Below are 21,370 nucleotides of genomic sequence, written 5' to 3' on the forward strand. Positions count from 1 at the left end.
CTCTATCCTCCAGTTCAGACACATTGTAAACAGATTTTTCAGAAGTTTAAACTCCTACGGTAAATCTCCGAGAACAATCCTGCTCTCCAAACTCGAGGGATTCGGTTTCACCAAATGCCTTACAAGCGTGAAACAGCTCTGGAAGGAGGGCAATGCAAATCAAATTGTGAATGCATTTGCAGTTCCTGTGCCTCCAATATTTTCTCACGTCGAGCACTAAGAGCCCATCCTAGTCGCTAAAATAAAAAATTTTAAAAAACCTTAATCACATAGGCACTTGGCATTGCTATTCTGATCACTGAAAAAAACTCAATAAAAATCTTATTCCCTTCCTTCATCTTCTGCAAAGAATCGATTGACACTTCCAAAGTCTCTGATAGAGGCTCCCCCCCCTTCAGTGAAGAAAACAAAAGTCACGTCCTCCCTCCCATTAAGCATTTTTTCCTCATAAAATAAGCAAGACAACGTAAACGTCATCAGTGAAAAATCAAACCAGCTATTTCAGCTTGAAAACTTTAGCTGAAAAGATTAAGCCAAATCATGTTTTTGCATAATTGTTTCCCTGCAAGAAACATCTGATAATATCCCATTCTGCTCCAAAATTAAACAACAAAGATTAGCACGGGCGTATTTAAGACTATATACCTGAATGGTTTTCCTTTGGTGTACAGTTCTTCTGGGAAATCACTGTGACATACAGCATGCTATTACAATTAAATATGCAAGAAAGAAGAATTAAACTGACTATGAATAATTAATACCCTACAATACTACTTCATAAGGAAAGTCTGGCTGAATATTCCCACAGATGAGATATACCCAAACACGAGGCACAGCAGAGCTGGCAGCTTTACTTTTATGATGGGGTCTAAACCACTGAGTAACTTCATGGCTGCTACTCAATTCTAGAGAAGGTGCCAGCCGTCTAGGCCTTCTCCTACTGCATTCCCATCCAGCTCCAGAAAAAGGGGAGAAATGCAAGCCTTGCAATAGTTGCTGCACTGCTCATCTACATCCCAGAGGTAAGAGGCTTCCCAAACACTTTCCATTAAAAGGTATAAAGCAATTATCTGACTTCCCAGTAGAGAGAATAAAGCAAATATGATGCAACAATTACTTAGGTGATAAGATCAGGCTAAGGTTGTGAGAAAAAACAATTAAAAAGGGTTGCAAGAGCTAAGGAATGCAGTTTACTTTCCCAGAACCTCTCTTAACGACAAAGATACCATCAGCTCGCAGAGTCGACCTTCCTGTTTCGAGTTTACTGTTTTGGAGGCTGCAGAACATCAACTGTAGCAAAGTCACTGTTGGGTGGTGGGGTATGAGCTCTCCATCCTCAGCACAACTCTCTTCTATTAGCTCCTACTCAAGACAGTGATTAAAAATACGCTTTATTTGCACAACAGAACCCCTAAATCACTTAAATTAATATTTACTGAAGTCCTTGTAAAATTGGCATTCAACTGTTGGCATTTTCCACCAGACTCCGGTTGGGTCACACCAATACACCTGTTGCAGACTTTCAGCTGGAAATCCCCAGTTCCTCTCCGTTTATCCAAGCAGCACGGCACACCAACACCCCTTCTGGAGACAGGCATTTGAAATCCAACCAACACTTGTGATCACTGGGGTGGAACAGCGCACTGCTGCTGTGCTTGCTGAAGGTGACAGCCCTACAAAGACGCGTCCCTCGCTCTAGGCCCCACGTTGCTCCAGGAGGGTCTCGCTCCTGTAGGATCCAACAGCCTTCCCTTCAAAGCAAACACAAATTGAGGGTCCTTCTGCGCACAGGCAAAGTCATGTTCGAAATATGCTGGCTTAATATTCATTTTCTATTAAAAATTAATAGGATTAAATGAAGCTCACAAGCCGGCAGGCACCAAGACACTTATTTTGCCGATGCACTCGTTGCCCAGAGGAGCAGGATGTGAGGGATGGGCTGCAGTGCTCCTGCAGGATGGTGGCCACAGGATCCATGTGCCTCAGAGGCTGCAGGGGGCTCTGCCCCACATCCCAGCAGGATGTCATTCCATCAGTGTTGTGGTTACTCTGTCCCCCCGGCCAGGAACTGGTGGGAAAGGTCGAGCCCCTGAAGAGACCCTGGTGAAAATCCCAGCATCTTCCCACCTGAGATCCAGTCTTCTGGACACCGGCTCCAACCCTTGCCCATGCACACATGTGCCCCTTTCCCACTTCCAGAATGAATCCCCTTGCCAACGAGCATCCCGCAAACACCCAGAGTTTATGTAAGCCAAGTTTAACCTTCAGTCCCTATTAATGTTAACGGAATAGGAAAAAAATTAATCACGGTGCAAGAAAAAAGGCAGTATCCGCATTTCTAATTATACAACAAAACACATCGTGTGGTAATATTTCCAAGCACCTTGCTGGGAATATAATAGCCAATGGACTACAGCTTCCATTTTGAGCAGTGGATGCAGGAGCAACTGGCACTGAGGTTGTCAGAGTTAAGGGATGAGGACATGAGAATTACGGAAAATGAAGTGACATACGTAAACGATGATAACAAAAATGTTAATAATTAGAAAAACAGTCACCTTAAAAATTTAAAATTTCATGATCTCTCCTACTTTTTAATGGCTTAGCCTACTTTTTCCAACCTAATTTGCATGATCAAAATAGGCCTCCTGCCAGGAAGCATTAAAATGGCAGCCCCCCATTGAGACAAAACTCCCTTCACCATACCAGACTGAAGGACTAATAACTATTCCTAAAAACATTTTAAATCCATTAATGTTGTTTAGCAAACACTTATTTAGAATTAGTGCCGCTGTCTGGATTTGATCACGCTCTACTAAAGTGTTTTATAAAAGCCTTTGAGGGAGGAGCAGGTACCTCCCAAACACCTGCACCGTCTCCAATCCTCTCCAAAGAGCTGAGCATCCTCATGCTCCTGCTCTGCACTGCTCTGAACATCCTCCATCCCAAAACCCCCAAAGTATTCTCCAGTATCAACCAGACAATTCCCAACCTCTTTGGGGTGAAGCTGGAAGCACCCCACCAAGATGCAGGGAGCAGCCAAACTAAAGTACACCAACCTCTACGTGCAGCAATTAATTCTAAGGCCAAAAACCCCCAAGACTAGAATAATAATATAAATCTCAATATTACTGATGTACTGAAGATTTGGATTCTGGTACAAATACATGGTGCTTTATACAAATTTGTCTGAGCTATGTGTTATCCTTTCAATGCCATCTGCACAAAACCAGAGTTTTATCTAAGCACTGGATACTAAAATAAATCATTTTCTCCGTATCTGTGATCTTGTCAGAGACAGACGCCACAAACCTGAGAGCTGGCTAGTGCAGGCTTGTCTAGTCCCAAATAAAATTAGATCCGCATCAATATGATTTATTTTTAATAAAAAATAAGGCAAACCAGACTCCTCATATCGAAATAGCCTCAGCCAGCGCTCTCCCAGCCCACAGAAGACATAATGTATGGTGTGAAATTGTCAAAATAAAACTGGGATTGGCACTGCCATTTCCCCTAAGAAGAAATACCACAATCAAGAGACATGTTTTAACTGCCACACATAATGAAGGCTACCTGCTCATTCTCCACTTGGTGTATTTACTGCTAACAAAATACAGGACTGTAAGGTTTGGCAGGGTATTTTCTGGTGCTTTTCGGCACATCCACGCCCCGGCAGATCTTTTAAGAGTGAACTTGGCTCCCCAATATCACGCAACAAATGACCCATCTCTGCCCGTCACGCATGAACGAGGTCCTTGGGCTGCACTTCTCAAAGCACCTCGTCCTGAGCGTCCCCTGTGAGCGGGGACCTCGCAGTAATTAGCACAATCTGATACTGCAAACTCAACTAATATTAACGCCGAGCCCTCAAGACAGCACAGCCCATGATTTGGGTCCCAGAAGACCCTTTGTTTCTACCTTTCAAAGTCACCAAAGGCTGGTAAATAAATTCTATTGTCCAAAAGTACTGCAATCAAGGGAAATTTCTTTCTTCTGGATGGATGCCTTCTCCAACCAGCAGCCACGACTAAAGGTTTATACAGGATCACGGGAAACACCAAACCTGTTTTATTTCCTTATACAGAGCAACTTCTAACATCTGCACTCACTGCTGTGAGATTGCAATGGATTTCATTGGGCAAGACAAGCTGTCGAAAGCACAGATTATAAAAAATAAACACTAACCATTTTTAGACCTAACTTTCCTCCACAGACTGCATTTTATGCCATTTCACTGGAAATGTTACATCAGAATAAAATCAGATTTAATTGACTCTTAAATAACTGAACAGCCACTTTAATTTTATTTCAATAGCAATAATTCATAAATCAAGCAGCTGAAAGTCTAGCAGAGAGTGACAAGTAAATAGAGCAGAACACACTGAAGGAGAGCACGAACACCACACGGTGAAAGGTGATTTTTCTTAAACTTCAGGCGTCGCCATTTTATGGACATCGCAAAGGTACCGCCACATAAATACTTGGAACTAAAACCTGTCAGCCCTGGGATGCCACACAGTTTATCAGCAGTTACTGCTTAACAAAGACCAATGGATGAGATGATCCCTGCCCAACTGGAACTGCCAGCAGAGAATATCTGGGATTTTAACCGTGGATGCAATTTCCCTCATGCACACTAGATGGAAGTATGGAAAAATCTTAATTCTTTCCTGTCTCGACTTTAAATTTAACTGGTTGAAATGTTATGTCGGACTGTCACATTTTGAGACTTCCTTTGGTTCTTAATCAGCAACTTCATTGATAAGTTGTAACTAAAAAGACACCCTGAAATATTAAACTAAGCTGTGTTGGAAATTCACAGTAAATACAAGAGAATATACAGTAAAAATATTAAAGATATTATTCAGGCTAATTTCTGAAGTACACACATTCCATTTCTAGAGTGTTTAAATAACAATCACTTATGAAATGCTTCAGAGACATTGAAGTTACAGTTTTCAAACGTTCAGGCTATTTTAACAAACATCACTTTGTTAATGACTAGAAACAGGGAACTGAAAAGATATAACAGGATTCATAATTGCTGCTGAAGTTTTGACTGGAAAAAACCCCAGCAGATTTGTAGAAAATAGTGGGAGAGGTACAGGGAGAGAGAGAACCTGAAGTCTCGTGGAACAAGCAGATCAGAGCAGCAAACCTGAATGGGATTAAATTACACACAAATCTCCTGGAAACGATCTAAAAAGTGACTTGTTCCAAAACAATCCATTCCTAAATTTAAACACTGAAGAGTTCACAGACACAAAAACTAAATCAGGCGATAGTGTGACCAGGAAAAAGCTGTTTTCCCTCCCCTGCTCCAGCTTTTTCACATATTGATTTTCCTCCACGCTCATTCACAAAGGCTCAGCAGAGTTGTGAACAGTTTAAAGTCAAAGGATGCACAAATTACCAGCTCCAGGAATACATCACCCGTTCCAGGCAAAAGCTGAGGGCTTTGCTGTAGCTGAAGAAATAAAACCAACCCAGAATCAAAATAGACTAATGAGCTGGAAGTGAAGGGCAAGCAAATCCCTAATTTTCCCTGTCCACAACAAAGCCAAAGCACACGACATTCCTCAAGCTTATAAGACAAAAAATTGAGAAAAACAGTGCCTGAAAAGAAGGGTGAACAAAGAACAATACTGGATAAAAGAATAATAAAGGAGGCATGAAGGGCTCCCCTTTCCAGATGTTAAGAATACATGGGGTTTTTTTCATTCCAGGTTTAAAAAAAGATTAGCAGAGGAGGAAGTTTACTTTGGAGAGTGGGAGCACCTGCATAATTTCTTTTTTGAAAAAGGTTCATACTATGCTATTTCCATCCAATACATTTTATATATATATATATATAGATAGATATAGATATATATACAGTATTGGCTCAAGACAGTCACTGTATGACATTTTTCAGAGCATTTTGTGTGCAGGAACTGCCAACAGAGAGGGAACAAAATGAGTGGCAAGGGAAAGCCACAGGAAAAGGCAGGACTGTGAGACTCACATCCTCCAACATGCATGCTCCAAGTTTAACATCAAGGCAAGGAGAGGGATAGCAGGATACAGCAAAGGATACGCTGGGGTCAGGAAATGAAAGAAGAATCCGCAGCGCTCAACACTGACTTACGTGATGTTTCATCAATAAAAACAGGTAGGAATTTTTTTTTGCCCGTGGCTCCATCTTAGCCAGGCCAGGGAGATTGTCCCAGTATGAGAAGTGAAATTAGAGAGCACAACTGGATGCTGGATCCACCCTGAAGAGCAGAGCACGGCGTTTCACCTATTTCCACTTGCTCTCGCGTGGTTCCCAAATTAGAAACAATCAGAATCCTGCTGGAAACAATATACGGCACCTTAATTGGGTTGGCTGCGCTACAGACGTCAGCAATGTATCACTTAGTAGATCATTTTTTGACTGCCTTTTTTTTTTTTTTTCTAAATACTAAAAATAGCTTCACTTTCACGGTTCACCTTTTCTACCTCACGTTACTACAGGCGTCGTAAAAAATTAAACATTCGCGCTCGTTGCACGCCGAGGATGCTGCAGAGCCCACTCCTGCTGGAGGCAGGATCTGACACCTAATTCAGCAGAATTATACTTAAGGGTTTGTCTCGAACGTGTTGCATTTACAGAGAACCTGTTTTCTAACACGTTTCCCCGTAGTACACCCATCAATGCATCTATTTAAAAGCCTGGAGCAGCTCAGTTATCTCTAAATACATCAACAAACCAGACATTCCACTGCTCCGCGCATTCCAAGCACTCCAGAATCGCTGCACGGGACTTGGAAATTCACATTAAAAATCCCTCCCAGTTTTCATTCCTGCACACACCCCCTGAGTGCTACACCCCCACTATTCCCTACCAGGGCCACGCTGCAGCCAAATACATTCCTGTGAAATTATTCCAACAGCAAAATATCACCATTTTCTTCACAAACCCTGGAAACTTGGACTGATCTTCAAACACGGCATAAACAAGTCAAGCAATGAGAATATGTAAATGAAGCATAATTCCTGAGCACAATGGGGGAATAATTATAGCAACAATGTAACAAATAAAAAATGAACAGGGTGGCATGGAGAGACACCCAGACAGAATGTCCCAAATTAAGGAAAAGGGGTCTGCAGGGTCTACAAAGTCAGACCAGCCACGGATCATCCATAGGCTACAGTCACTGTTTTTTTAAGTGTCCATTTAAACCAAATTAATAAAACCATTGAAACCAGCAGCTGATGAACACAGCAGTCTCTGTCAGCTCCAGGTGCAGGCAAACTGAGGCCAAGCTATGCCTAGTTTGGATAGCAAGATCAGCTTTTGAAAGAATACAACCCCTTGGAAAAATACCTTTGGGTGAAGTTCAAAACAACTTTTCTGGATGTCCGTCAGCAGAAAGGCTGTTCAGGAGTTCTGTCAGTACTTGGAAAGCAATTTTTTTTAGAAAGAAAAATGATGAATAGTGCGACAAACTCATTTTAGCATTCGCAGTCATAGGAGTCACAAAACACAATGGGAAAATGGGAAAGTGGCATACCACACAAGGAATAAAAATCTCAATTATTCACTTCAATCCCCAGTTCGAAAGTATTTAAAATACTGAAAAATGGGGGATACACCCACTGCAGATGGAGAAAACTGCAAAACCTTTACTCATCCTTAGGAGTATCTTACCCAAAAAACAGCCTCAGAGGAGTCAGCAGGTCCTGGTTACAGTGTACAGCACAATGGAGTGACCTGTTACTCACCTGGTGGGTGTAGCATTTCACTGAACTACATGTTCTTAAAGCAATTATTTAAAAGTGCTGATCATCTGTTAAATAACTCGAACAAGTCAGGCTGTGGCTATGTGCTCAGTGGTGTATTTAGCAATCCCATAAATCCCAGAATCCTGGAAGTTACCAAGCTTTAGAGAAATACAGAATGGACATTACTGCATCTCACACTTCACAGATCAGTGACTCCCCTCACTGTTACCTCACTGAAGAGGTAGCAGCATATAGGATATAAAATGTTTTGGTGATGAAGGTTTTGGGGTGGGGACAGCCAGAGCAACACCTCTACCTCCTTCCCTCCCATTTCCATGTGCTGGCCAGTAATGAGTCAAGGTCAAAAATGAAGAAGAATAGAGATGAATGGACAAACCAATGTGGAAAAGTGTTGTACTGGAGACAGCTATAAAAGTTTCTATCCCACACCCAGGCATTTCAGCAGGTGCTGGAGAGGACACAAGCTGAGGCTCCTGCACATCACACAGCAGTCTGAGCTTCTGGGAAACAGAGATACTTCAGTCCTTGACAGAAATCCTTACTTCTCCTCTTGATCTGGTAACAGCTCCCAGAAGCACAGATATAAAAGCTCATCTATCAGAGGACAACTTGAAACAAATACAAATAAGACTTAAACGAAGGCAAATATCCAAGCTGCAGAGAACACAAAGGTTCCTTAATTTTGCATTTGGAGAAAAAACCAATACTACATGGACATTCTCCAACATATTTTTAATGTTATTAACAGAAATAGCACCCCAGGCTGTGCTCAAGCAGAAAAAGTGTGAAATTGTTTGCAATGTGGAGTGAAAAGGGGATCAAAAATACCATCTTATAAAATGGCATTTATTTGGTGCTAAGTGAATTATTTATTCAATTGAGAAGTTCACAAAGTGACAGAGGCGTAAACACAAGCGAGGTCACCACTTCATGTCAGTATCAAAGCTGATCCCTAGCAGAATTTAAGCACCTGCCTTTTCTTTTATCTCAGCACAAAATGAGATTTTTCTTTTTTTTTTTACACTTCAAAAGCCATGTAACACAACAGAATACATGCCAAGCATGCAGGAACAGAGCATGCCAGCATCTTTCAGCAATCAGCTTTCCCTTGTCATCCATTATGTCAGATTTATCTATTTTTTGCTTAATTCTTGCTCCAGCAATACGCATCCTTCCTCTCTCCAGACTATCAGGCTGCTTGGGCTGGAACTCAATACAGCTTCTTAAAATAGTTGAGAAATATTGAAAATACTTGAAGCGATGCCTGTAAATTACAGCCAATTCATCAACTGATCCTCCAGCTCCCCAGACAAGGGTCAATTCTGATTTCCTCACCTCAGAAAGTCTAACCAGAGTAAATATCATTTAGGAAATGTACACCCTCTCTTTTATGGGAACATTTTTCCATGAAAGCTTAGATCCTGTGTTAATTTCAAATCTTGACCTCTGTTTGTTCTCTTACTTGCTTTTGATCCAAACCTTCCCCTGCTAAAAATTAATAGTGAGTTCATCTGCTTTCAAGTTTCCTTTCTTTATCATTGCTTTCCCCCCCCAAGTTTCCATACCCTCTGAAATGACTTTACAGGACACCAAAAGCTGCAGGGACACTCTCCCTGCATCCTTCACTCCCTGCTCTCTCCACCTCTAATATCTCTAAGACCCTTCAAGAGCTACTACCTACTGCTTTATGTACCTACTTAAATGAACAGACTCCAGCAAGTCCAAATTCTTAGGCTGAAAAAAAACCCTGACCAGAAAATACACACACTGAAAGGAAAATGCAACTATCATCACTCTGTTTTCCCTCAATGCCTGTGTAGCACCGAGCACGGGATTTTCTCAGTCAGCTGCTGAATCAGATGAAGTTTCCGCTGCACACGCACACACACACACACAGTCAGGAAGCCCTGACACGTCCAGGAGGATTTACTCCATCACAAAGTCACCACCGTTGCTCCAGCACAAATGACATCACTCAGGAACCCAACCTCATCCTCCTGAAAGCTCCCAGCTCCCTCCTCTCCCACATCGACCGGGGCGACAAAGAACCGGGTTTGTGCAATAAAGAGGGGAAAAAGTATTGCTGCAAAAAGTTTTCCCAAGGAACTTATGTTTTCTTGAGACTGTGGTTAGAGAGAAAATTAAGGACCGTGCTAAGGAGTGAGTAGAACAAATTATGGCTGAACTGATTAACCTGCACCTGTGATTTACCCTAAACTTGTAGCAAGTGATGAGAGGTGATACCAAGGGAGGGTGAGGCGTCCGTGAGCTCTCGCAGGTGCTGCTCGGGGAGGTTCACACACTGCAGAACCAAAACCATTTCAACACTTTGCTGCACGAGTGGACTGAGAACAGAGGAGTCCAGCTCTGCAGTTTTCTCCTTCTTCTTCTTCTTCTTCTTCTTAAGACGCTTAAAAATCGGTTGGTAGGGAATAAAAACGACGGATGATTTACTGACGATATCTGTGCCCTGCCCATGGCGGGGGGGCTGGGACGAGAGATGGTCTTTAAGGTCCCTTCCAACCCAGACCAGCTTGCGATTCTCTCGCAAAAGGACACTTTTCTTGGGGAAAGAATCACACAAAGGATGTGCTCGCACTGCGACCGCAATCCCCCCTCTCCCCTGACGGCACTTCTATCGCGATGGCTGGCGCACTATCGCGATCCGGGCCGCGTGTGTGGTACCCGGGGCAGGCATTCAGGGGCTGCCGAGGGGCCTGGGCGCTGAGGAGGGGACACCCCGGGGAGGCGGATGTCGCGACAGAGGGGGGGGGCGGGTCGCGACACGGACACGGGTCGCGACACTGGTGATCCCTCAGCGGCAGGGGGGAGGGGACACCCGGGAAGGACAATGGGGAGCAGGGCGGAGGGGGGGGGGGGGGCAGCGCCGCGCCGGTCCCGCCGCGCTGCGAGGGAGAGGCGGCGGAGGAGGAGAAGCAGGAGAAGGTGTCGGCGTGGCCGGCGCCCTCCCGCCGTGGCCGCACTTACTCTCGGAGCCCCTGCCCGGGCCTCATGGCGCCGCCGCCGCTGTGCCCGCCCGGCCCCGCCGCCGCCGCTGCCGCCGCCGCTGCCGCCGCCGCCCGGGCCGACCCTCCTGGCTGCGCAGCCGCCCCCGCCCGCCCCGCCCCGCGCACGCGCGGCCACGGGCACGGCGGACAGGGGAGGGGAAGGGGGGAGAGAGGGGGCAGCGCCGCGGCGCCCCCTGGCGGAGATTGCGGGTAGCGCAGCGGGGAGGGGGGACACGGTGGGGACATGGAGGGGACATGGAGGGGACACAGAGGGGACATGGGAGGGACACGGGGGGGACATAGAGGGGACATGGGAGGGACACACGGGGGGACACGGGGGGGACATAGAGGGGACATGGGAGGGACGTACGGGGGGACATAGAGGGGACATAGAGGGGACATGGGAGGGACGCACGGGGGGACACGGGGGGGACATAGAGGGGACATGGGAGGGACACGGGGGGGACATAGAGGGGACATGGGAGGGACGCACGAGGGGACATAGAGGGGACATGGGAGGGACACAGAAGGGACATGTGGGGGACATCGGGGGGATACGAAGGGAGGACACGGCGGGACATGAAGGGGACATTGGGAGGACATAGGGGAACAAAGAGGAACACGGGGGGAAGGGGGAACATGGAGGGGACACGGGGACATAGTGAGGGATATGGGAGGGACATACAGAGGAGCATGGGAGGGACATATAGGGGGACATGGGGAGACATAGAAAGGGACGTGGAGGGGACGCGGGAGGATCACGAAGGCGGGGGGGACACAGGGGGCTCTGGGAAGGTTTGTTCCCCTCGGGGAAAGGGCAGTTTGCACTAGCGATTGTCTTGCAATGGGATAATTAACCTAACAATCAAAGCTCGTTAAGGAGCTGCAAGTCAGGAAGGCACAAAACTTCACCTCTTCCCATGCTGGGCACATTTCCATTGCCCCCAGGACTGGCTGTTGTTCTGGGCACTCGGATCCATCCCTTCTCCTGCCTGGAAGCAGCCTGGGATGCTCTGCGGCAGCACAGTGAAACCCTGAGGCTCCCATGATGTGGCCACACAGAGGGCACAGCCTTGCTCTTGTACCCCAGCCCTTGAGACACCTCCAACCACAGTTACCCAGCTTTTTTCCCCTACAGGGTGTAACCTTCAGATGCCGCAGCTCAGGAAATGGGATCTAAGCTCAGCTGGGGAGGAGGAGTGACATAAAAGCTCTAGGTTGGAATAAAACGGAGGGAAGGTGATGGCTGTGAGGTCTCGATGCCAGGGAGGAAGAAAGGAGAGAACAATGACTTGTGCTGAGACCTCATTTTATTGCAAGGAAAATACAAAAGTTGGAGAGCAGTGTTCAAGGGACCACAGCAGCCCCTACATCCTGGGAAACAAGGAAGGACACTCCGTGGAGGCTTCCCAACCCAGTTTTGAGATATCTCACACTCCAGAATCCTTCAGCAGCTCAGAATGGTAACAGCATCTCTTTCCCTGGTCCAGCCCTGCTTCTCCAGCCTCATCCGTGCCAGTTACTCTCCACCCCCAACCCGTTACCCCCGAGCTGCAGAACCTGCTGCTGTTCCCACTTTGGGCTTTTCTTTAGCTGCAACAGTTTCTATGTTTGTATCTGCAGCCTTGGTACAAAGAATAAGGGCTTTGAAATAACTCTGGTGCAATAAAGTATTCAAATTCCTAAAAAGGGGGGCCATGCTGGTTTTGCACAACAGACAAGCCCTTCAGGCATTACAGATGTTTCAGCTGCCAGCAAATCCCTTAAACTGATCCCCTACACTCTTGAACTTCAACAGGGCAGGGAGCAAAGCCAATGTAAGACCATAGTGTGGGCTGGGGTAGCATGTTCCTCCTGTGTGATCACACTGGAGTGGTTCAGCCTTCAGAAGAGAAGACAAATGTGTGCTAATCATCCTTCACTGCAACTCTGTGTCTGCTAAAAGACAGGAGATGCTCCTGAACTTCCAGGTATAAAAACCTGTGAGCAAGAACGCAGGACACAGCCCAAAAGAGGTGGATGGCAGCTCTGTAAATGCAGAACCATGGGTGCAGCTGGTTCTCTGATGTCCATCCCAGCTTCCACAAGGCCAGGTGCAGTAGAGAATCTGAAGATCTACTGCAGTTTGGGGCATTCTCTCAAAGAATAATATATTCCACTTCAGCCCACTGTATTAAGTCCATTATCCTCTGTTTCTGGACTGAACAGAGGTGCCAAGATATCCGCAGGGGAATATAGGATCTGTTTCTCCAGATGATCAGAGAGTTCAGGGGCTCTTAAAACACTCAACTCTTCACCTCCACCCTGAGCTTCAAGCGGACGTCACACAGGAAAGCGTTCATCAGGTCCTGCCCAGCCTCCTGAGCAATCCTGCTGATGACTTTCCCTCCTCTTCCAATCAACATCCTCTGCATTAAAACCCAGAGAAGACATCATCAGACTCATCCTTACATTGCCCAGCTGCAGGGAGGAATCACCCAAGGAGGACAGCACGGCCACAAGCAGCAAGGGAAATTCCAAGATCAAACCATGGGCTACTCCAGGGAGGTGTAAGCTACTATTGAATAGTCTGTGTCAGACATGTGGCTCTTCCCAAAGGAGGAGGAGAGGGGATGACAGCAAGGATGCACATGTGCTGGAATAAGGGAACCTCCCTTCACCCTCCCCAGTGCCCCAGCTCTCTTCCATCGCTCACCATATGAGCCTTCCTTGGGACCAAGAGGTTCTGCACGATGAGGAGCTCCCCACATTCTCCTTCCTCCCACATCTCTGTCACCTGCAACAGCAAGAGTGCACTTAGCAATCCTGGAAAACCCTCAGGAACCACAAAGACCACTCCCTTGGAGACACCAGCACACGGAGGGCCTCACAGCACCTGAAGCGCAAATATTGAGTCACCCCAGATTCCACAGATCCAAATTAAGGGATTCTCATCACACAGCCCAATGTTTCCAGTTAAACAGCTCGTGGGCAGATCTGCCTGTGCACACTTCCCACCTGAGTCACGCCATAGGGCACCTCCAAGGGCAGGTACTCCAGGACCTTCTCCCTGATGATGTTGTCACAGACTTCCTGAGGTGACTGGCTGGTCAGGACATCACTGTGGAACTCCCAGGGGCCTGGCTTGGCTTGCATCAGGAGGTACTGCTGTGGGCACAACACACACACCCCCAATCAGCTGTCAGGTACCACCTGCATGGTGCCAACACCCCTGTGCTCATTCTGCAGCGAGGGCACTGCTGTTGGCCTGGCACCAGAGCAGGAGTTTGGTGGTTTTGGCAGGGAAAGGAGAAAAGGAAGCTCTGAAACTCCTGCCCTGCCAAAGGGTCACCCCTCCCTAGAGCCGTCTCCGTGAGTTACAAAAGCCCACAGCACCTCTGGAGCCAAAAGAATGAATGGTGGGTGGTCATTGTTCTGAGCAAGCTGCTTTTTGGAGAGCCCCAAATGAGAGTTTTGTACAGAAAACTCTGGAAATGCAATACAGACATATCCCCACATTGACACACAACACTTTCCCCCCATCCCAGGCCAGGAACAGCAGCTCTGCTACTTCCTCACAGGAGATTAAGCTCAGGATGAAGTGCTGGGGTCCCACACCAGTCTCAAGGTGTGACACAAGCTCAGAGTTACCTTGAGTGTATCCACCTCCTCCCCACTGCGAGCTGCCAGCATGAAGATCTCCCGGAAGTTTGGCCAGCCTTTCATATCTTTTAGATCCTTGTGTCCATAGTGCTTTGGCCCTTGGGCTTCCTCTGTGATAGGGCTGGATTTAGCATCCCTCACACCACTGCTGTTGTCCAAACCAGAGCCTTCCCGGGCCTGATCCATTTCCTGCCGACAGGGAGACCCTGAGGCCCTGCTCCCAGGAGGAAAAGCCCGAGTGATTTGAAGAGGAGGCTTGGCTGAAGAACTGGAATCAGCTTTAAATGCAGATTTCACTTCCAGTTTCTTTCCATTTACAATTCCCTCTGTTAGGTCAGTTACTATGTCCAGCAGGAGATGCTTCTTCTTTAGTATGTCCACCTAAAGTCAGGGAAAGGTGTCAGGATTTGTCCTAAATGAACTGAGCAGCTGGGCCCTGGATCTAAAGGAGCCAGAATAAATCACTCAGGGAAGTAGCTGCTGCAGGACAAGGCTCCTGCAATAGGACAGGACAGTTTGGTGACCAGGAGTGTGTCACCAGTGCCAGCACAGTTTGTCCAAATGCTGAGAAACTGTCAGCTCTGCTGAGATTTTGTCTGGCCAACCCCACTCAGCTCCTCTTCCCAGGCAGATTTAAACCCCAGGCTGCAGCACAGCACCAGTGCATGCAACATGTACACACACACACTGCAACATGCTGGAGCAGAGGGGGAAACCAGTGTCCTTTAACACACCAGGGCCCCAAAAAAACCATGGCTGCTGTTGTCAGGTGGTGTCTGAAGAAGGCAGGAAGAATGAGCAGGATTTACCTTGTTCAGGACCAGGACACTGGGGATGTGGGGAAACCGTGACAGGCACTTCAGCACCTCTCTGCTCAGAGCGTTCCTCGTCCAGTGATCTGACACGTCCACCAAAACCAGAACTGCCAGGAGAGAGGGAGGGAAATAGGATGAACCTGCCTTTTCCAGAATGTTCACTTGCAGCTTTAGAGTCTGTGGTCAGCCCCCTCCTGCTGCTCCTTCTCTCTCTTCCACAGGAGATCACAAAAAGAAGAGTTTTAATTGGTAAAACACTAAAATGCTGTTTACACCTGCCATCAAAATGACATCACACAGGCTAAAACTTAACATCCAAGCCCAGTTATTAACCCAAGCTGCCCTGCCTTGGCACCAGGCAGTCCTTATCCACTCCTCAGCTCAACATTCCAAATCTTTTCTCTGCCCTTCCCTCCTAGCTCACACTCCCAGGGCTGCCCAGCAAACACCCAGACACCACAGCTGTAAACTTGTGTGGCAGAAAAGGGTTTGGTTTGTTCCAAGAGGAGTTGAGGACCCACCTAAATCCGCATGTTTCATGCTGTCCCATGGGTCTGTCAGCATGGCTTTCTCTAAATTATGTCTGAAAGATACATGAAAATGAGTCAGCCAGACACAGCTACAATTGTGTTCCTTCCCCTCAAAGTGGGGGAAAAAAACCAGTTTTCCCTCATCCCAGATGCCACAAAGCTGTTTTAGGGGCTGTGACATCCCTTGTCACATATGCAGAACCAAACACAACAGGGATGTCACAGGCACTGTGTGCTACTGAAATTGCAACCATAAATGAGGCAAAATAAGGCTAAAAATACACATTCCTGTCGCTCCTATTTTACGAACTCTGCACAGTGAAAAATCACATTCTGGTTTTATCAACCCTTGACAGGCAGGAGCCTCCCTCTCCCCACTCCACTGGTGATACCTTTTCACTTTTAATGGATTAGTAAGGCCAGGTGTGTCCAGAATGATCTAGAAAGAGGAAAGACAGATCCTGTAAGTTTGCCTGTGGTTAGTGGTCAGGGTAAAACTCATATTTGTGCAACAAGGAGTGATCCCACAGGACAGAGATGAGCAAACCCTGCCCTTACTGGCTCACACTGCCCAGTGCCCCAGGCAGAAGCAGCTCTGGGAGCTCACCAGCTGGGTATCCTCGTGTGTGATGACACCCCTGGCTTTGCACCGGGTCGTGTGAACCTTCTTGGAGACTGGGAAAACCTGCAGGAAATTAAACATGTTACACAGCCAGAATATGGAAAAACAAATAAAAGGCAATTTATCAGCCTGAACTTGCTGCTCCAGCCCAGCCTCACCTTCCTGCCCAGGAGCTGGTTGGAGAGCGTGGATTTTCCGGCGTTGGGGGCGCCGATGATGGCGATCCTCAGCACCTTGGGGTTCTTGGGCTGGTCGGGCCGGTGCTGCAACAGCCGCTTCTGCTCCTCTGCCGGGGAAAGGAGGGGCTTGAGCGCTGCTAAACCCCCTGGGCGGGTCGGGATTGTCCAGGAGGGGCAGCACCGGGCACCACCTCACCTTTGCTGGTGGCCACGGGTGGCGGGCGCTGGCCCAGGGGGGCGGGCGGTGCCCCGGCGGGGATGCCCAGGAAGCTGCCCAGCGCCGAGCTGCTCCCGTTCCAGCGGGCAGGGACGCTCAGGATCCTGCCCAGCGCTGCTCCAGTTCCCAGCTCCCAGTTCCCGCTCCAGCGGCTCCCCGGGAGGCAGCCTGGAAGGACACCACCAGCAAACACTGCATATACCGAAAACGTACCAAAAACTTCCCAAAATCTCGCTGTACCCTCCCTCCCCGCGCAGCAGCGCCTGGGCAGCGCTGCTGCCCCGCAGCCTCTACAGGGCTTCTGGGCCAGCCCCGGAGCGCCCGTCCCGCTCCTGCTCGCCGCCTCACGTCCCCGGCCGCCCCCCCAAGCACTCCCACGGCCCCGCCGCACCTATTCGCAGCAGGAGCGGTCCCGTCGCGGCGGCCCCGCTGCCCCAGCGCAGAGCGCGGGCGACGGCCGCGGCCATGGAAGCCGCCATATTGCCCCGCCGCGGGGCACGCCGGGAGCGCCACCGGCGCCCGCCCCCATTGGCGCGCCAGCGCGGGAGCATAGAGACGAGGGGAGGGCGGGGCCAGCGCGCCGCTCTGCCGCAGGGGGTTATGGGAAGGAAGCGGACTGGGCGGGATGGCGGGAGCGGGGCGCGCCCCCTGCCGGCCCCGCCGAGCAGTGCTCCCTCAGTGCTCCCTCAGTGCTCCCAGTGATCCCAGTGACCCCCCAGTGCTGCCACTGCCCCCAGTGACCCCCCCAGTGCTCTCAGTGCCCGCAGTGACGTCAATGCTCCCGGTGTTCCCGGTGCTTCCAATGCCTCCAGTGCCCTCCGTGCTTCCCATGCCCCCAGTGCTCCCAGTGTTCCCACCACACAGTCCAGTGAGCCCCAGTGCCCTGGGGCATACAGTATGTCCCAGTTCTCCCTACAACCCTCCTCACTCCATCCCAGTGCACCCCAGGATGCTCAGTGCCCCCCACAACACACCCCATGTATCTGAATACTCCTCTGTGCTCCCCAGTGAGCCCCAGCGCTCCCAGTTCCCCTCTTCAATGCAACCCTGTGCCTCCCAGTGCTCCTCTTACACCCCAACGCTCCCTGGGTCTTCCCAGTCTCTCCCAACACCCAGGAGTGCCTCCCAGTTCTCCCCAGTGCTCCCTGCAACACACCCCAGTGCGCTCCAGTGTCCCCTGCACTCCAACGCCCTGCCCACACCGCACCCCAAGGTACCCCCCGTGCCCCATTACACCCAAATGCACCCAAAATTCCCTCTCCCACCCTGTGACCCAGTGCACCCCCGAGCTCCCCAGTCCACCCCAGTGACCCAGTTCCACCGGGCCTGGAGTCCCCCGGGACGTGGTGAAGAAGCAGAGACAGAGACGCGGTGCTGTAACCCCCTTTTATTGTCCCGTGCCCGATCCCGGCGCTCCATCTCCGTGTCCGTGCCATTCCGTTCCGTGCCGCGTGCCCGGCCGTCGGCAGAACCGTTACCATTACTAAACTCAGTAATGGTAACGGTTTCCCCGCCGGCCGCGGATCCCTGGAGGTGCCCCGAGCTTCTCACACCTCGCGGTGCCCCATCCCACCACCCTCCCCACCCCGCACACTTGTCCCACATCCCAGCCCCGCCTCCCCCCGCCCCCGGTGCCCCCTGTCGCGGTCCCACGCCGTGTCCTGGCGGGCGGGTGGTCGGTGCAGCCCGGGGAGTACATCATCTATACTGTAGTGTCTCATAGCCAACTTACAGTATACGATGATATCCTGCTCGGAGCGGCGGCAGCACAGGGAGCAAGGAGCGGAGCCTGTGCGGGGAGAGCTTGGTTAGGGAGCGCAGCACCAGGATCGCCCCATTCCCACCTCGCTGTCCTGCTCACCCCATCCCTGTCACGCTGGTCCTGCTGCACCACAGCAGGACAGAGGCTCTCGAGGGCCTCCCCACCTCATCACCCCCCTACTCTCTCATTATCCCTCCCAATCCCACCACCCTAAAGCAGGATGGAGGCTCTTAGTGGCTTGCCCATCCAGGCATCCCCCCTACACCCTCCTTGTCCCCCCATTCCCACCACCCTGGAGAAGAGCAGGGGCTCCCAACAGTCTCCTGACCCCGACAATTCCCTATCCCACCTCTGCCCTCCAGTCCCACTGTTCCAGAGTGGGGTGAAGGCTCCCAATTGCATCCCCACTCCAGCATTCCCCTAACCCCTCCTGGGGTATTCCAAATCCCATCACTCCAGAGAAGGAGAGCAGCTCCCCAGGTGGTGGCACCTACCTATAGGGGTGGCACTGGGGTTTTGTGGGGTGCTGGGTCTGTACCCGCCTTATAAAACCTGCTCTGCCTCATCTGCATATCTCACATCTGCACTGCACAGCTGGACAGGGCCCTTAACCCCTTCTTGCCCGGGGGGGCACAGCCCCAAGCAGCTCCTGCCAGCTTGCAATTGCCCACGGGGGGGTTGGGAATGAGGGGCTTGTGGGGGGTCACCCCCTGTGCATTCAGCGTATAGGAGTGGCCCCCACAAATCCCCCACCCTCCTGCCTTGATCCCTGTGGTCACCAGGATTGTCCCTCCCCTAGCTGTGGGGAACCCAAATGGGGAGCTATCCATTGCAAACTGGCTCCCACTTGCTGGACGGTGGTGTTGGATGAGGCAGGGTGGCAGTCCATGGGGATGGGGCCTGGGATGGTGGTGGTGGGACATGTGGGTTCAGGGGGCCACTCTGCACAGGCACTGCCAGGTGAGGAGCCTGTGTCCCCCTGGGGTGGGTGACCTCCAAAGTGCTGTGTCCCTTGAGGGACATGTCCCCATCTTATACCCCAAATAAGATGTGTTCCCTGCAGGAACAAGTATCCTGGGAGTTCATGTCCCCTGTGTGAGTGCACCCTCCTCCCAGGGGTATGTGTCTCCTGCAGAAAGGTATCCCCCAGCTGTGTGTCCCCAAGGACATGCCCCACCGACCACACGTGTCCCCAAGGGCTCTGTCCCCTCATTGTGCATGACCCTGGTCATACTTGTCCCCTGGCCACATGTCCCCAAGTGGCTGCACCCCCTGACCATGAGTGTCACCTGCCTGTGCATGACCCTGGTCATTTGTGTCCCCCAGCTCTGTCTGTCCCCACAGGGCCACATCCTGCAGCAGGTGCTGTGCCATTGTGCTGGGTTGTTTGTGCCAGGACACGCCGGCATTCCTGGAAGTCGGCTGTGGGGAGGTGATAACCCCCCGCCGGGACCGTCTGCGTGGGGGTCCCGATAAGCAGCAGCGTCCGGCTATCGGGGACCCTGCCCTGCCACACAAGGTGTCCCCAGACCTGCTGTCACCTCTGGGTGACAGGAACAGGGGCAGCATCACCCCAGCCTGGCCAGACCCTGGTAGGAGGTGGCACAAGGTCAAGCCTTGGTGCCACCCTGGCACCAGACATGTGGATGTGGGGGACTCGGGGGCTGTGAGGGATTGTTCCCTCCTGGTTTTGGTCCCTGAGGTGACCCAGAGGTGTCCTGGAGCCCGTAGTGCTCCCCAAACTGTGGCACAGGCACCCCCAGCACACAGAGCAGCAACACAGGCAAAGTGTCCCTGAGTTCCTCAAGCCCTGCCAGCCCCATGGGATTGTCCCCATCCCAGCCAGTGCCCGCCAGCCCCACTGCCCACTCTGCACACACACAGCACTTGAGGGTAGCCCTGCCCTGTGGCCTTGCGCTCTTCAGGAGAGAGGGGGCCCAAGTGTCCCCCCAGGCTGGTATCACAGAGATGGTGAGGGGACCCCTGGGTGCCACAGGAGACCCCTGTGTGCCACAGCCCTCCCACCAGCCGTGCTGGCCCAGGGCAGCATGTCTGGCTCCAGATAAGGATGTGCTGGGGGCTGCCAAGCTGTCCCCACCCAGCCTATCTGCAGGGCCACCCTGCAGGACACATAGGACAGGGCCTGTTGTCTTGCCCTGTGTCTGGGGGGGACATGGAGGGTCTGAAAAGCATAAGAAACCATCTTTACCCCTGGGAGATCACTGCAGCAAAGTCCCCCATGATGACCTCATGCTGGCTGTCACTGCTCCTGCTCACTGGGTGACCCCAAGCAGGACAGGCACCCCCAGAGCCACCCAGCCGGCCCCCAGCACAGGGAAGGGTGTGTGGGGCTGGGAGAGGGTTCCTGTGGCAGGACAGGGGGAGATGAGCTGCTGCCACCAACCTGGTTGCTGGGACAGACAGAGCCTTCCATCCATGTCAGCCCTGCTCCAACCCCTGGGGTGCCAATCTTTTGGGGTGCCCCTGCAGTGGTCAGCACCCCCAGCATAACAGGAGCCATGCAGTGGAGCTCACCAGCCACCCTCGGTGGCTCCTGGCTGCATGTTTGTCCCTGTGGGAGCAGGACAAGGCTCTACACCCACAAAGGTCTGGGGCAGGGAGCCCATGGGGGCACAGTGACCGTGGGGAGGTCACCAGTTCCCGGGTTTGCAGGAGCAGTGTGAGCCAGGACCTCACCTCCACACACCATTATTCCCCCATCCCAGCAGGAACATCTGCCCGGGAACACCAGCAGCCCCCGGCCAGCCCAATCCTGGGGGTGCTGGGGCGGGAGAGACGGGCGCGAGGCACGAGACAGAGCCCAGGCG

General features: G+C 50.9%; 2 protein-coding genes across 3 annotated transcripts in view; both read right to left on the minus strand.

Moving 5' to 3' along the window:
* The window catches only part of FAM222B (family with sequence similarity 222 member B), a 36,519-nt gene extending 25,662 nt beyond the window's left edge, over positions 1–10,857 (minus strand). Inside the window, exon 1 of one of the 2 annotated variants that reach the window (XM_064677911.1) lies at positions 10,756–10,857. The gene's annotated coding sequence lies outside the window, so the exon portion shown is untranslated. The remainder of the gene's footprint in view (positions 1–10,755) is intronic. The other variant, XM_064677912.1, reaches the window with a different exon arrangement.
* A 1,210-nt stretch (positions 10,858–12,067) lies between these two features.
* On the minus strand, positions 12,068–17,300 carry ERAL1 (Era like 12S mitochondrial rRNA chaperone 1). The gene is made up of 11 exons (XM_064677924.1): positions 17,172–17,300; positions 16,760–16,948; positions 16,543–16,670; positions 16,370–16,447; positions 16,155–16,201; positions 15,754–15,815; positions 15,227–15,339; positions 14,406–14,798; positions 13,773–13,922; positions 13,471–13,551; positions 12,068–13,183 (listed from the first exon to the last, which is right to left on the minus strand). Exons 1-11 carry the CDS (start codon positions 17,257–17,259, stop codon positions 13,061–13,063), a joined length of 1,452 nt encoding a protein of 483 aa, XP_064533994.1. The 5' UTR covers positions 17,260–17,300; the 3' UTR covers positions 12,068–13,060.
* Between the last annotated feature and the right edge of the window lie 4,070 nt (positions 17,301–21,370).

Source organism: Pseudopipra pipra, chromosome 21 (assembly GCF_036250125.1).
Source record: "Pseudopipra pipra isolate bDixPip1 chromosome 21, bDixPip1.hap1, whole genome shotgun sequence".
In the NCBI taxonomy this organism is placed as follows: Eukaryota; Metazoa; Chordata; class Aves; order Passeriformes; family Pipridae; genus Pseudopipra; species Pseudopipra pipra.

Coding starts and splice junctions, on each gene's coding strand:
- ERAL1 (XM_064677924.1), bottom strand. CDS start 17,259: ATGGCGGCTTCCATGGCCGCGGCCGTCGCCCGCGCTCTGCGCTGGGGC. Junction 16,949..17,171: donor ACCGCTCCTGCTGCGAATAG/GTGCGGCGGGGC, acceptor GTGTCCTTCCAG/GCTGCCTCCCGGGGAGCCGC. Junction 16,202..16,369: donor CACACGAGGATACCCAGCTG/GTGAGCTCCCAG, acceptor TCCTCTTTCTAG/ATCATTCTGGACACACCTGG.